This window comes from Mauremys mutica, chromosome 5 (assembly GCF_020497125.1).
Source record: "Mauremys mutica isolate MM-2020 ecotype Southern chromosome 5, ASM2049712v1, whole genome shotgun sequence".
NCBI lineage: Eukaryota > Metazoa > Chordata > Testudines > Geoemydidae > Mauremys > Mauremys mutica.
This window is the reverse complement of record NC_059076.1, coordinates 73,155,245-73,171,612: the sequence shown is the minus strand read 5'-3', so window position 1 is coordinate 73,171,612 and position 16,368 is coordinate 73,155,245. Positions and strand designations below refer to the sequence as shown.

At 39.1% G+C, this 16,368-nt stretch overlaps 1 protein-coding gene across 1 annotated transcript in view; it reads left to right on the top strand.

Annotated features, from left to right (window-relative positions):
- SH3RF1 (SH3 domain containing ring finger 1) overlaps positions 1-16,034 on the top strand; it is a 145,238-nt gene extending 129,204 nt beyond the window's left edge. The window contains exon 12 of the mRNA XM_045019844.1: positions 13,228-16,034. Within this exon, the coding sequence (XP_044875779.1) occupies positions 13,228-13,396 (169 nt within the window). The 3' untranslated portion in view covers positions 13,397-16,034. The remainder of the gene's footprint in view (positions 1-13,227) is intronic.
- The last annotated feature ends 334 nt before the right edge of the window (positions 16,035-16,368 follow it).

Genomic DNA, 16,368 nt, shown 5'->3' with positions numbered 1-16,368 from the left:
AGATAGATCTATTCACCACACAACAGAAAGTTGTTCCTTTCAGAACCATAGCCCGGGCTCCAGGGCGCATGCATTCCTCCTCCACTGGGGAGGTTGTCTCCTACATGCCTTTCACCCATACCACTCGTTCACATGATGCTCCTCAAGATCCAGAGGGAATGAACTCAGGTTATATTGATAGCTCCATCATGGCCCCATCAGCACTGGTACATATCTCTCCTAGACCCCGGTTACCCTTCTACTCTTCCCAGACCTTCTGACACAAGATCATGGTCGTCTTCAACATCCGAACCTCAACTCGCTTCACCTCATGGCGTGGAAGCTCCATGTTGGTCCTGTTCAGACCAAGTTAGACAAGTCCTCCTTGGCAGTAGGAAACCCTCTATGAGAGCCACCTACCTTGCTAAGCGGAAGAGATTTTCAGTCTGGTCGGTGCAGCGCCATTCATCCCCGACGCTAGCCTCAGTTCTCTGACGTTGATGTGGAGAGCCACATCAGCTCTCCATATCAGCCTTCCATCCAGGTGTGTGGGGGCCTCTCGGTGTTTGCTAACCTATGGTCAGCTGATTTTTAAAAGGACTTGACAGACTGTACCCTCATGTCCGACAGCCTGCCCCATCCTGGGACCTCAATCTGGTCCAATAATTGAGTGCCATGAAGGCACGACTCCAGAGGGTGCCCAGACAGACCCTATGGTTGCTGCCAGGGAAAAATTGTCTGTGTACTGTGCACGTACCCACCCACCCACCCACCCCTGATTGGAATGGACATGAACAACACATCTCCAAGAACAACAGTTATGAGAAAGTGAGTAAACGTTTTTTCCCTCCAACGCTTTCGCAGACGCTCCGCATATGAATCCTTAAAATAACAAATTGGTCTACTTTGGTAGACATATTGGTCCCACTTAATTAGGTCAGTGGTACATGCACCTTCATGTATCTTTAATTTAAATCTGGAAGGAATTGAAGGTATGTCTATACTAGAAACACTTCCATGGCAAAGCTGCGCCGCTGCAGTGTAGACACTACAGTGACAGAAGGGGTTCTTCAGTCACTGTAGTAAATCTACCTCCCTCAGAAGGCAGTAGCTAGGTAAACGGAAGAATTCTTCTATCAACCTAGCACTGTCTTCTCTGCAGCTTAGGTCAGTTTAATTGCGTTGTCCAGGGTGTGAAATTTTTCACAGCCCTGAGTGATGTAGTTCAGCTGACCTAACTTTGTAGTGTAGAGCAACCCTGGGACACAGAGAGGTTAAGTGACTTTGCCAAGCCTTGCTGCAAGTTTGTGACAGAGTTTGGAATGATATTCAGGAGTTTGTCTCCTAATGAAGTGCTTTAGACCGTGCTGTGTCCCTGTCCACAGGCTTTACTGTGGTAATAAATCTCCTTTTTCCACTCCGCTGCACTTCAAGGCGGGGACTGAGGCACAAGTACCTCACCAATGCTGTACACTGCTGTTTCTCTCAGACTAATGCAGTTCATGCAGGTGCATCATTTTCCTGCTTATTAAAAAAAACCCCACAAAACAGAATCCCCAAAATAGTTTTCCTGCTAGTTTTAGCAAGGCTCATTTCAGAGAAGCATGCTATTTTAAGGGAAGCCATGGTGTACCCTTGTACAAATACAAAGAGAATGTACTTTAATCAGCAGAATTTCGTTTTAATTACTTGCCAATATTTTCTATAAAAGTTAAAGCGGAATTTCAGTGGAAGCCTTTGCCCAATTTTTTTATGGGATGGATGGGTTAAGTAAGTTTTAGAGTACTATAATTACAAACTCACAGATCCTGCAGTGGTGAAAAAGGCCTGATTTTGAACTCAAATACACGTCACTGCATATCCCAAATTATAATACAGGCAAACTCTTTCATCCAGACACAGTACAGGACAGCAGTAATTTTGTTCTGTGATTAAAGTGGCTCCAGTCATTTTATTCGCCACAAAATGACTGGTGTGACATCAACTTCCTGAACATACAAAGCGACCTTAGCTGGCAACAGTTTTCACTAAGGATGTAAGAGCAGGTCTGACTATGTAGAAAACTGTTGAGGAATTAGTCAGCTCCTGAGGGGAGTTAATATCCATAGAGGGAGTCAAGAACCCCATTTGAGGACTGATTGGGAGGAAGTTATTCGAGACAGTGGGGCAGGGGTGAGCCATGAAGGGGTGTCAAATTATTAACAGAACCAAGCAGGCGTGGCACCAGTGCACCAAGCATGTGCCTGGGGCAGCAAGCTGCGGGGGGCGGCCTGCCGGTCACCGTGAGGGCGGCAGTCAGGCTGCTTTTGGTGGCATGCCTGCGGGAGGTCCACTGGTCCTGCGGTTTTATCGGCAATTCGGTGGCGGGTACGCCGAAGGCGCAGGACCGGCGGACCTCCCGCAGGCGCACCGCTGAAAGCAGCCTGACTGGGGTGGCAAAATACATAGAGCTGCCCCTGGAACCAAGATTTTGGCCTCAGTTCATGGGAATTGAAAATAAAGCTTAATAAATTTGTCTGACATTAACTTATAATAGCAATATCATCTTTGTCCTGTTTTCCTTTGTGGCAAAGTACCTGCTTCTCCTCAGCTGGCTCAGTCCCTTTTTGCCTTGGAGACACAGGCTTGGGCAAAGCAAAGTCCTTCCCGGTCACGCAGGGTCTGGCTGATCCTCCTCTCAGTCAATCCCTTGCTGTTTTTCCTCCCCTTCTGGGGACAGAGTGCAGTCTTCCTTGCTGGAAGGGGGCAGAGTCTTGCTGCACCTACTCGCTGGCTGCTTCTCTCACTCCCCCCCTGTTTCCCTGCCAGGGAGGGTTTAAAAAGGTCGCCAGCAATTGGGGCCAGCTGAACCTAATTAGTTCCCTGGTAACCCCTGTTCCAGCTGAACCTAATTTCTCCATGGCTATCTCTCCTCAATGGATAGGGAGAGGCCTTTTAACCCCCCTGGGACTAATTCCTACCCCTCCCTTTGTAGCCATTTGGCCTGGGTTTGCCACACCTGCATGTGAGAAAGTGGAACATTTATCTATTTTGATATAAGATTACTGATTCAGAAAACGGGGGTAAAGATAATATTGCCAAAAAATCTGGTACAGTTAGCTTGGAGGTAGACCCATGTTTTATGGCTAATGAAACACAGCAATAAATTGGGCGGTAGAGAGAAAAGATACAAGAGATGTATCTTTTTTTCTTATGATGCTGACCGTAGAGATTTAGAAAAGATCAGGAATGTCAATATTGCAAATGAAAAGAGGACAGAAAAAACTGTGAAGACAAAAATATTTCACAAATACGAAGTGCCATGAAGACTGTGAAATGGAACAAGCTCTTTTAGGGACGTTGAGGGGAAATGTGTGACAGGTTGCATATTTCTGGGAAGTTTAAAAGATTTTTCATCATTGACTGATGAAGAGAATGATGAAGACATTCCAGAAACAGAGAAATTTCCCTAAGGGGGTTAGAAAAAAAAAGAAGGAAAGGAAATGTGACAAAGAAATGGGTTGGGAAGGGAAGCAAGGGACAGTGTTTAAAGGGCAAATTAAGTCAGGTCCCAGGACCAGATTGCTCATATTCCAAAATTCTAATGATAGTAGATAATGAATTAAAACCCATCAGACCCTTCATTCACAACAGAAGAGATACTCACAGGCTGGAAGCAAACTAATATAACAGCCATAATTTAAAAAGGGACCAATGGAGACCCAGGGTACCACAGATCTGTAACTCTGCTTTCAGATTGGGAAAGATTTTAGAGTTATTGAACAGGGACAGGCATTAAGACAACACTTGGAAGGGTTCAAACACATTAAAGTAGACATACTTTTCCAAAGGGGAGATCACGCTTAACAAATGTAATTAATTTCTTCAAGGAATTGACAATGAACTGATGGGGTGAACCAGACATCAAGAAGTCTTAAAAGTTAACAAGTATTTCATAGGCGATTAAATATTTAACTTGAACAGAGCCTGCTATTCGTGCCAAGTAGCTTACAGGTTATCATTTTCCCTAGTGGAAATGTGTCCATAAACAAATGTTTTCTTGTTATGTCTGTGATGCTTCCTAGGAGTACCCAGGGTTGTGAAGTACCTCACTACCACCTGCCCTTAGCGTGAGGAATCCTTGACTGCCTGGTGAGGGTCAGCTCCCCAGCTTCACTGGCCACTAGCAACACAAGCCCACCCCTCTAGGCCTACGCAGGCCCCGCTATCTCTCTACAGATTAGTGATAGGCACATTCCAACCCCTGAGCCCTCTGAGTGTCTCCTCGGAGTGTCCTGCCCCTGTTGACACTCATGGCTTGTCTACACTTAAAAGGTTGTAGATGCTACATAAAAGAACAAGAGAAGCCCTCCTATTGGCATAGATAATTCCACGTCCCCCAAGAGGTGGTAGCTATGTCAAAGCCCACTCCTGACACAACCATTATGGGGGGAGAGATAGCTCAGTGGTTTGAGCATTGGCCTGCTAAACCCAGGGTTGTGAGTTCAATCCTTGAGGGGGCCACTTAGGAATCTGGGGCAAAAATTGGTCCTGCTAGTGAAGGCAGGGGGCTGGACTCAATGACCTTTCAAGGTCCCTTCCAGTTCTAGGAGATTGGTATATCTCCAATTTTGGGGGGTGGGAGGGATAGCTCAGTGGTTTGAGCATTGGCCTGCTAAACCCAGGGTTGTAAGTTCAGTCCTTGAGGGGGCCATTTATGGGTCAGGGGCAAAAATATGTCTGGGGATTGGCCTAGATAACCTCCTGAGATCCATTCCAGCCCTGATATTCTATGATTCTAGTGAATGAGAAAAACCCTCCCATCAACATAGCATTGTCTACACCAGGAGTTAGGTTGGTATAACTGTGTTGCTGAGGAGTGTAGACTATAAGCCTTATAGTAGTTACAGATTTGCTGCTTCCAAGAAACAATCCACCCCAGCATACCAGTTACACCTCACATCACAGTCTGTTTAAAACTTAGATACATTTATGGTGAAAACAAATAAAAGTTTATTTAACAAGGTATAGAGATTAAAGTGATGACACATAGATGTATTGGAAAAAATGATTACATATAAAATAGAATCATAACACACATTCTAGAACCTAGAGTTACTTACCTAGGTACTTTCTTGTCTTATAGAGCAATGCACACCCAAAGTCTTCCCAGCATTTTACAGCCAGGCTTGGCTGTGATCTTCTGTTCATGGGACAAGTCACACTCTCAGCTTGCTTCCTTGGTGAAAGATCCAGTGTAGGTCTGTCAAGCGATTTAAAAAAATTAATCACGATTAATCGCACTGTTAATAATAGAATACCATTTATTTAAATATTTTTGGATGTTTTTTACATTTTCAAATATATTCATTTCAATTACAACACAGAATACAGTGCTCACTTTATTTTCGATTACAAGTATTTTCACACGTTGATTTTCTTTTTTGGTGGTTCGGGTTCAGAAGTTTCCTCATCGCAGTGTTGTTCTTTTAATACTTTTGAAACCATTCTCCACACCTCGTCACTCTGAGATTTTTGGAAGGCACTTCAGATTCTTAAACCTTGGGTTGAGTGCTGTAGCTATCTCAGATTAGTACCTTCATTGCATTTTGTGAGATCTGCAGTGAATGTGTTCTTAAAATGAACAACATGTGGTGGGGTCATCATCCAAGACTGCTATAACATGCAATATATGGTAGAATGTGGGTAAAACAGAGCAGGGCACATACAATTCTCCCTCAAGCTGTTCAATCACAAATTTAATTAATGCATAATTTTTTTTAACAAGCATCATCAGCATGGAAGCATGTTCTCCGGAATGGTGGCTGAGCATGAAGGGGCATACAAATGTTTAGCATATGTGGCATGTAAATACCTTGCAATGCCGACTACAAAAGTGCCATGCAAATACCTGTTCTCACTTTCTGGTGACATTGTAAATAAGAAGAGGGCAGCATTATCTCCGGTAAATGTAACAAAAAAAATCTACATTTGTAAATTGCACTTTCACCACACAGAGATTGCACTACAGTACTTGTATGTGGTGAATTGAAAAATACTATTTCTTTTGTTTATCTTTTACAGTGCAAATATATGTAATCAAGAATAATATATACTTTGATTTCAATTACAACACAGAATACAATATATATGAAAATGTAGAAAAAACATCCAAAATATTTAATAAATTTTATTTGGTATTCTATTGTTTAACAGTGTGATTAAAACGGTGAGTAATCGCGATTAATTTTTTTTTATTTAATCGCGTGAATTAGCTGTGATTAATCGACAGCCCTAATCCAGGGTTCCTGTTTGCACCACATATATTTCCAAACAATCCATTGTTGTTGTTCAGAAGCAGGACGCCCCCTGTAGGTTGTTTTTTCCTGTATATTCCTTTCTTGTAGATTTTGCAATCTCTTAATCAGCATCTGTCTCAGAATGCAAGTAGGGCCATGCGCTGGGGGACACAATGGCCAGACAGGGAGATAATCTGATTACTGCCTTAAGAACATAATTTTCAATATAGACATAATTCGTTAATATTATCTCTACATACATTTTGCAATTATCATGACTAGTGGGCTACTAGCTCTCAGTAAAGACCTCACATGCCACCCTTTAGTGAATTATTATGCATATGTCCAAACCAGGGGATCCCAGTAAAACTCTATGCATCCCTGTATTCTCTGTCAATCGGCTGCAAGAGATTCCTGGGTCACAGTGTCATAAGCCAGGATTTGAACCCAAGTTGACAGAAGTGAAAGGTAATGCATAAACCTGTGGCACTTTTTAGCCAGACTGAATACTTTTCTTTATGAAACTTTCTAGGGTGGATTTAAATCACTAATCAGGAAGACTCAATTTAATCATGGATTTCTACATAAAAGGGCATTCTTGTTGGTTGTTATAACCTTAATACATATTCTTCACAACTTAGAGATAGATGTAGGTTTCATTTTTAGAAGGTACACACTAAACATTTTTAAAGTGATTTATTTTGAAAACTTTTCAGATTAGTTTTACAGCTATATCAGAAAATGAATGATTGTTTGGTTATTTCATTTACCAAAGGTAATTGAAGCAGATATTTATGAAGTCATTGGAAGGTGAACTATGTCCAATTCAACAGGTTAATCATTAATATTTGGAGGATTTTCTTGCCATGCTGTATCAGGAGGAGAACATCACAAGACAGGCATTTAAATTGTTTTATTTAACTAAAACAATAACGTTATGTATTCTGGATTTTTTTTCTTCAACAGCAAACATTTAATATTTTAACAAAACAAGCATATGAATTTAGTTAAATATTCAAGTTTTTAAAATCTAGTTTGTTTTTGTTAAAATTGTTTTTAACTAAAATAGTTAAATATTAAAAAAAAATCGACTGTATCAGGCAGGTCAATATGAGAAACTTAAAATATTGGCTTCTGCAGCTAACTCAGTTGTCTTCACCTTCATTTTCCTGTTTGTTCATAATCTGGAAAAGAGAAACAAGCTTTCCTGCTTTTTCAGGTCCCAAACAATTTCTCAATTTGGAATGAATTAGTCAAAAGGAATAAAATATTCTTTCTACACCGGCAGAAGAAGCTACTGCTGTTAAAAGTGAGATTATCACTTCAACTGTCTCTGAATCCAAGTGCTTAAGGGACTTCCACCAATTAACTGGTGTGACTTTGGGTACGTCTACACTACCCGCCGGATCGTTGGGTAGTGATCGATCTATCGGGGATCGATTTCTCGTGTGTAGTGTAGACGCGATAAATCGATCCCCAATCGCTCTCCCGTCGACTGCTGAACTCCAGCTCGGCGAGAGGTGGAAGCAAAGTCGACGGGGGAGTGGCGGCCATCGATCCCGCATCGCGAGGATGCGAAGTAAGTGATTCTAAGTCAATCTAAGATACGTCGACTTCAGCCACGCTATTCTCGTAGCTGAAGTTGCATATTTCAGATCGATGATTCCCCCCCGCCCCCCAGTGTAGACCAGGCCTTTCTTTAAAACATCATCAGCAAATATTTCTTGAATGGTTCGCCCTTAGCTCTGAAGTTTATTATAGTTGGCATTATGGAGGGATGATTGCTGGATGTCCATCTCATAGCCAACCAGGGCCGGCTTTAGGAACTGCGGGGCCCGATTCGAATACCCAGCAGTGGTCTGAGTCTTCAGCAGCACTTCAGCGGTGAGGGGGTCCTTCACTCGCTCTGGACCCAGTGCCGCCAGAGACCCGGACCGCCACCAGATATGTAAAATAAAAATTAAAAAGGCGCTTAAGGCGCAGGGCCCTCTTAGGCAATGGGGCCCAATTCTGGGGAATTGGGGGAATCAGCCTAAAGCTGACCCTGTAGCCAATTCCTCTTCAGCAGTTAAGGTTTGACCTTGGTACCGAATATTGAGAATATTTGCAAGAAAATGAGCTGGAGATGGTGCTTATCCTATTCGTTTTTGGGTTTTTTTTAAAGCTTGTAATTTAATTCTGTCATTGCATATTTCTCTTTTCACTCATTCCTTCCAAATCCTGGATTCTTTGCTGCTTTTACAGATCCAGACTAACACGGCTACCCCTCTGATACTTGACACCATGCAAGGCACTGCATTTAGCCGTATGGAGTGGAAATCCATCAACCTCATGAAGAAACTTGATATATACCTGCCCCTGGAAATTTCCACTACTTGCATCCAACGAAGTGGGTATTCACCCACGAAAGCTCATGCTGCAAAACGTCCGTTAGTCTATAAGGTGCCACAGGATTCTTTGCTGCTTTTACTCAAAACAGTCCACTACTGAATTCCATCGCACATCTTGTGGGAGAGTTAACTTGGTTCCGCCCACTTTTTTCAGAGCAGCTCCTGCAAAGTAGCTGTTACGGAAGTATTTTGCAATTTCAACATCTTTAGCCTTTATTTCTGGAACATTGAAGTCTTCGGCTAGGAGGTGCATCAAATGAGCACTGCAACCATATGTTATTAGGTTAGGACTCTCTTCTAAATAATTTCTTCTTATTATTTTGGATACATTTGCAGCATTGTCTGTGACAAAGCAGGGTATTAGACATTTGAATTTTTTTTCACAGTTTGTTATAGAGTTCCTCTACCTATGCTGCTACTTGTAAGTATTCTGCTGTGTGTGCATTTCCTGATGTATCAGTTGTTTCCGTAAGGAACACATTCCCTTCTTCTGTTGTCACACAGGAACATATAACAGGACCATTGTGGACATTGCTCCACCCATCAAGACTCAGGTTAACAATTTCACCCTCTAGACCTCTTACACACTGCTCAATTTCTCTTTCATACACTTTATCCAGCAATTTGCCTGCAACATCTGCTCTGTTGGGTGAACTGTATTTTGGTCTTAATGACTGAACCATGTTAATGAAGTGTGAGTTCTCAATCACACAGAAAGGAGAGTGTTGCATAAACAAACTGGGCAATTTTTTCATCAACTACCTCTTTTTGTAATCTGCTGGTTCTTATCACAAATTTATCTATAGTTGTTTCTGGATTATGGAGATTTTTTTTCTTTTTGCTACAGGTGATATACTGTGGCTATGTGACATACATGACGTGACTGAAACATTATCACTGGCAGATAACTCTGAAACTATAGAAAATGATGGTGTTCTTGAAGGTGGATGGTCTTCAGAATCCTGTATGTTGAGGATGGATTCTCCTAAATAAAATAAGTCAATGCAGTTATTTAATTATTACCATACTGCTCATTTAGTATTACTCATTGCATTCACTGACACTCAGTACTACTTAAAAGGTGAAATTGTAAAAGGAAGATCAGCCTATTTCAGCTATTTATTTTTTATCACAACTGCATCTAAAATGATAGTACCATAGAGTAACTACTATATTATTGCTCACACATGGGAATTCAAGAATTGTCCACAAGGAAGACAGGCAGTCCTTAAGAAAGAAGTATGAAACAAAAAAGTTTACCAACATAAAGATCCTACATGTTCCTTTCATCATCTTCAGCACAGCTTCCTCCTGAGAAGGAACATTTCTCATGATGTAGTTTCAGGCGGGCACCCAGGCCTTGCATTTCTTTGTTGCACTGTTTGCATTTTGCACGCATGCCTGTCTGACCCACAGGTAGAGGAACTTCATTAAAATATTCCCAAACTGAGTCTCTTTAACAGCCTGCTGCCATTATATGTTTTCCCTTCTAGTGAGAGAATAGCATGATAGATCTCAAATCAATGAAGGCTACACTCAGAAAGACCTCAAGACTTCTGGAATATGCTGTTCAAACACTTTCACTTTTGTTTCTACTGCCTGTCCCTCCCTTCTCACATTTATCTCCAGATTTCGTCTCCTTGTCCAGATCTATTCCGCCCCCAACAATCTTCTATTCGTTGAACTTTTTGAAACTTTGCACTTTTAGAGAGAGGTAAGGGATTGACTCTGTGTACACAAATTTGCAGAGGGGCGATAGCATTGAGGTCTGTTATTTCTCACCTCATTTATTTATTTAAAAACATTTTTGCTGTTATCTCTGGAGACACAAATCCACAGTTTGAGAACTGCAAAACTAAGTATCTCTGATGGTATCTTCTAGACTGAGCACTGAGACCCATTGGGTAGATAGAAAGATTAACCTAAATAATCTATACAGAAGCCCTTGGAACCAGATAAGATTGGGTCTCTAATCCATGAACTATTGGAACTCATTTACAAAACTTTTCCTACACATAACATGAATATATTGTCTCATACCATAGAATTAGAATTTATAATCCCTATTCCATGATGAGATATCTTTGAGCTATAATGTATCTTAATTAAAACTATCTTTAGATAGGCTTTTTCCTCAAAAAGCATTTTATCAAAAAAAATCAAATTTAAATTTTTAAAAATCCTATTTTTTTATTTTTATTTTTAAAGTATTGATTTTTATCCACCCTGAAACTTTCTCTTAGCTGCACCTGGTAATCTTGCTCCGGTTAAAACTTCGTTAGCGTTTCTATTTTAAGCCTGTTTTGCCAGCGGGTTATAACTTAACGAAAATGTGCTCCAGTTACAAATATGGCATGTATGGTCGCATCCAAAGCAATTGTTTTCCCAAACTAAACCACAAAATTGGTTTGGCAAATTTTATATAATCCAAGTACTAATCCAATAAATCTGCATTGTTCTAACGGAACCATTTTGGGTTACTATAACTCAAAGATAGCTTTAATTTATTAAATCAGTATATAAATAAAATGTGACAAGTGATTAATTTCTAATATGATCTTTACCACATAGAAGTTTTTATTTAAAGCAGTAAAACTTTGCCAAAATACTTTAAAAAATGTCTACTGTGCTGGTACATGTCCCTAAATATTTTGACTGTATCCATATATTTCATTTATATATAATAAAGCTCCTTCAATAGTCTTTCTTTTTAGTTTAGCTTTTTTAAAAAAAGAATAAAATATACTCAAACAAATAGCATAGAGGTAACATGAGTCTCTCTCTTTCAGTGATGTAGCATATAGTGTATTGCTTGTCAAATTAGTCCTTATGCTGTGGCTATTAAACATAACAAGGTGGGTTGTTGCAAGCATTTCATCTTTACTCTGAATATTTTGGCATTTTCTGTTTGTCAGACCTTTAACATATTATTGTATTTCTGTTTAATAGTCTTTGTGGTTGCAAATTCTATTTATTTTTGCTGGAAATTCCAGATTGCTTTTTGCCAAACATATGGCCTAATAGTGCACTTAGCTATTTTTAAACTGGAAGATTGAGAGTTCTGCATTCAGTGATGGGCTATAGTTGTATCTGACTTTAACATGAAGACATGAATTGTATAGATAGAGTTGGGGTACAAAATTGTCCTGTGAAACTGACAGAGATTAGAAGCACAGCTGTCTGCAAAGTTGTAACAGATCTAAATTGTAGGCCTTTTTGAACCTGAACTACTGTAAGGGTATGTCTACACTGCATACTTCTTTCAGCAGTGTGTAGTGTACATACACACATAGTCCCCTTTGAGACAGGTATAAATAACAGTGTAGACCACAAGGCACAGCTTAGGCAAGTAGAGTAAGAAGGGTGTAGGTAAGTACCTGATAACATACCCTACATGATTCTCCACTTGCCCAAACTGTACCTCCTTGTCTACACTGCTGTTTTTAGCAGTGGAGTGTCCTGCTGCCTCCCACCTACCCTGCGGGAGCCCTCCCCTGCTGTCTGCTCTCTGCCAGAGTCTTTCACTGACTTAAGTAGCTACACTCCGCAGTGTGGATGCACCCTGACTTTCACTGCAGCATGTAGCTACAAGTATGCTTAGGGTGGCCATACGTCTAGCCCTAGCCATGGGTGGCATGGAGCTTGGGGGCGGGCAGCCCCAGCTGCAGGCAGCACAGAGCTCGGATGCTCAGCCCCAGAGGAGGGGGGGTGTCCCATTTTTATTGTAGGTAATATGGTCACCTTACATATGTTACATGCCGCTCTCAGTGATGTGTAGTATAGACATAGCCCAAGATGACTGAATGGTCCTATATGTGCTTAAAACAGATTTGGGGAAAAGTGAGTTTTAGGAAATGTTTTTAATTTGGTATGTAACTTGTTAGTGTAAGAGTATTAATTTTATATTACAGTGAGATAATTAGAGCTTTTTCTTATGGTATTTGAAGAAAACGTTTACCTTCAACAGTCCAGATGCCAGAGGAAAATGCTGATCTACACGTTATGTACAGTAATTATTTATTATTTGTGTTACAGTAGCCCCAAAACATGCTAGGCACTGTCTAAACAAATAAGGTAGCATGCTTCTTACTCTGAAGATCTTATAATCTAGAAAGACTATACAAATAATAAACATGCAAGCAAGTACGTCTTGTTAGTTACTCTTTTAAAATATGTCATCACATAATCATGCAATTGGGAAATGAAGTACAGTTACTGCTGTGCAATCCTTAAGTCTGATTATTGTTAAGTAACTGTAGCTGGAAGAAGACAGCACATATATATCCAAAAATGTGTTTACATTTGTTTCCCATTGCCTGTCATAACCCTTTTATATATTTTTACAGGGATCTTAATGAAAGACCACAAGAGGTATTTTATGTACATTTGACTTGGATTCCTTATTTTAACATTCTGTTATTTTCTGTCCAGGATACATTTATTTTTCAGTTCTTATGAGCTCTGTAACTAGTTCCAGGAAGCTTCCTGTTCTGATAAGTTGTAACATGTATAGGAACTTTTTTGTAAATAGTACAACATTTTGTAAAAATCCTAAACTAAAATGCCTTTTTATTGTACAGATACAGGGTTGTGGTCTCCTATCCTCCTCAGAGTGAAGCAGAACTTGAACTTAAGGAAGGGGACATTGTTTTTGTACACAAAAAACGTGAGGATGGCTGGTTCAAAGGTACACTGCAACGAAATGGAAAAACTGGCCTTTTCCCTGGCAGCTTTGTAGAAAACATCTGAGAAGATCCTTTTCAACAGATGCAAATCACACTACACTATAAAGTAGCACAAATATATTAGCAGAAACAGTGCAGTCATGGAAGACTTTCAAATGACTGTAATATAAACAAAATTATATATACTTCTCCAGTGTTCTGTAGCACAATTGCAAGCAAACAAAGATGATGAAGGCATCTGCTATTTTTATCACTTTGGATTCTTAAGTGTAATGTGTGCCTTGTACTGTCTCATTTATTATACAGGGGAACTCTTTTTCCTTCAAAAATGTTACACAAATGAACAATTGTTTACAAGGCTGTAACTAATTTATTTTTTCTTTAAAACTTGAATTTTGTGTAATAACTAAATTCTTGTGATTATGATTTTAACAAATTATTAATTTATGAAATGGTAGCTAAGGGGAAGCTGGATTCTCTCCTTATGAGCGAGTGATTATCTTTGACATAGAGCCTCCCATTTTTCCTCCTGACTTTTTTCCCCACTGTGTATGACAGTGGAATTAGTCTTTGTTTTATGGGTTAATGTTGAGTTGTGGTGTCAAACTGAAATTGCAAACTGGGAAAAAAATGGAATTGTGTGAGTTTTTACTTAGGACAGAATATATCAGTTGTTCTTGTGTTTAATTCTATTCCGTAATAACTGCCCAAGCAGTGTAACATTTCTGGAAGGCAAAGGCATAACAGGGCAACTGAATAAACCTCAACAGTCTGAAGGATGGGAAGGAAGAAATTAAGAGGATGCCAATAAGAAATTCCCTGTAGCTTCTGTCTGTTCAAGAATTTGGATAGCTGAAGAAAGTTTAACTTTGCATATTTGGCTAGTTCTTTGGGCATTTAGTACTCTCAGGCTGTAACTGAGATAAAACGAATGTTAAAGCACAACAGTAGAACAAATTATATTTGGGAAACACTTGTAGTTTGATAACAGTGACTTATTTCCTAGGGTTGAAAATTTGAGTAAAATTCAAGTTGTATTCAATGTCTAAAAATGCCTAAGAAATGTAATTTGCTTTGGTTTTTTTGTTTTTTTTCCCCCAAAGTGATCTGCATGGCCAGGAGACATTTTAAAATGTTTGAGCAATAGTGATGGTAAGTGATGCACTTGTGTTAAAGTAAAAGGCTGTAAAGAGACACTGTGAAAACTTTGCTAAATTTTTAACTGTTGCTACTTTGATACGTTCTGACTTTTTCATTGTCTTGCATGTATTACTGAAGTCTCACAGTAATGTAAACTGTGCATGATTTGTATTTTTAATTCCAATTTCCTGTTGTGGGTTATTTTGCTCTGGAATTTGCCCATTGCAGGGGATATTAAGTAAACCAGAATTCTGTTGTAGTCCAAAATCCACTGACCAAGACTAGTGAGTGGCTCACTCTCAACACAGTAGGTGTTCAGTGTTTGAGTCAATTATAAAACATTTTTACATCACTCCAGGGTGATAGGTATAAAGAAGAAATCCTGCAAGGAGAACCCTACTTTTACTCTTTGCGGGTTTTGTGAGAGGTTTGATGCTGGTGAACCCACAGCATATAGCTGGGACAGCATCCAGCCGAGCTTGTCTTTTTTACTGTTGCTTTATTATAATGGTTTCATTGCTCTCACTTGCAAGGTACTAAGCACCATCAGTTCCCATAAAAGTCAATGGAAGTTGAGGATGTTCAGCATCTCACAAAGTGGGACCAGCAGTGTGATGTAATGTTGTGCAACACACAGAAAGAGGAATATACTAGCTGGTGATGAATTAAATCATTGGCATAACTTCTGATTAAAATGCAACTGAAATTTTAATTTTATGAATTACAAATGGAAGAATAATAAACATTAACCATAAGGATTTCTTGTAATATCAGGTAGTGTCATGATGGTCTTAAAAATGAATATCTATAAATATATATAGCTGGAAATGACAACATTCGTAAGCTAACCATATGTATGAAACACTGTACAATCCAATTCTTGTGCTTTTTAAATATTTTTAAATAATTTACTTGAATATTCATGTAATATATTAAGGTTTTGTGAAATGAACTTTAGTTAGGAAGAAGCTATCATCAGCTTTCATCAGCATAAATTGACACTAATGTGTCAAAATATTCTTATTTTGGGAAATTAGTGCATTTTATATTAAAAAAAAGACTACTAAAGGTTAAAAAAAACTTTTTTTTTCTAGCGCTCTACTCTCCATACTTTGTGACTAAAGTACCTCTATTCATAAGGTTTCAAGGTGTAAAGTCAGTTAAAATATCAGCTGTTAATAGTTGTGTTAGATTAAATACATTTTCTATTGACTTTTTAAAGACACTAAATTAATGTTTTGTAACAAGGGCTTGTTACACAGCAGTGCAACAATGATTAAAAATGCAGTTTATCATGCCTTTCTTGTGATCTTTGTAGGGTTGGTTTTTGTTGTTCGGGACTAAGTCAGCGTAAAAACTGACAAACTCTGTGCATTTGTTTTGTGTAATTCCATAAACAATTTTTGTAAAATATTTTTTGTCTATCTTTGTGGCCCAGGAAATGTTAAGTATTGATTTACTGTGTTAAGCTCCTATTCCTAATAAATATTTTCTTAGCAAACAGCTTAAGCAGAAAGTGTATGTTAAAATTAAATAGAAATTACATATAACAAGTTTACAAATAAAACTAACAAAACTTAATTTCATAATTCACAGGTGGATATGTGTGTTTATAAAGAAAATAATTATTCAAATACCATAAGATGCATTTCAAGGGGAAGTTCAGAAAAATATAATGTAGTAGCAGCAGAGAGGACTAGATGACCTGATTGATCTTTTCCATATCAATGATTCTGTGAATAATCTCACCACAAAAAGATTTCCATGCCAAGCTGAACATGTCTAATTACATCAGTTTAAGACTGGCAGAGTATCATCAGGTACATATGAATAGTAAAGTGTTTCCCTGGAAGGATATGTGTCTGGTATATTTGGATAGTCATTTTCAGATTACAA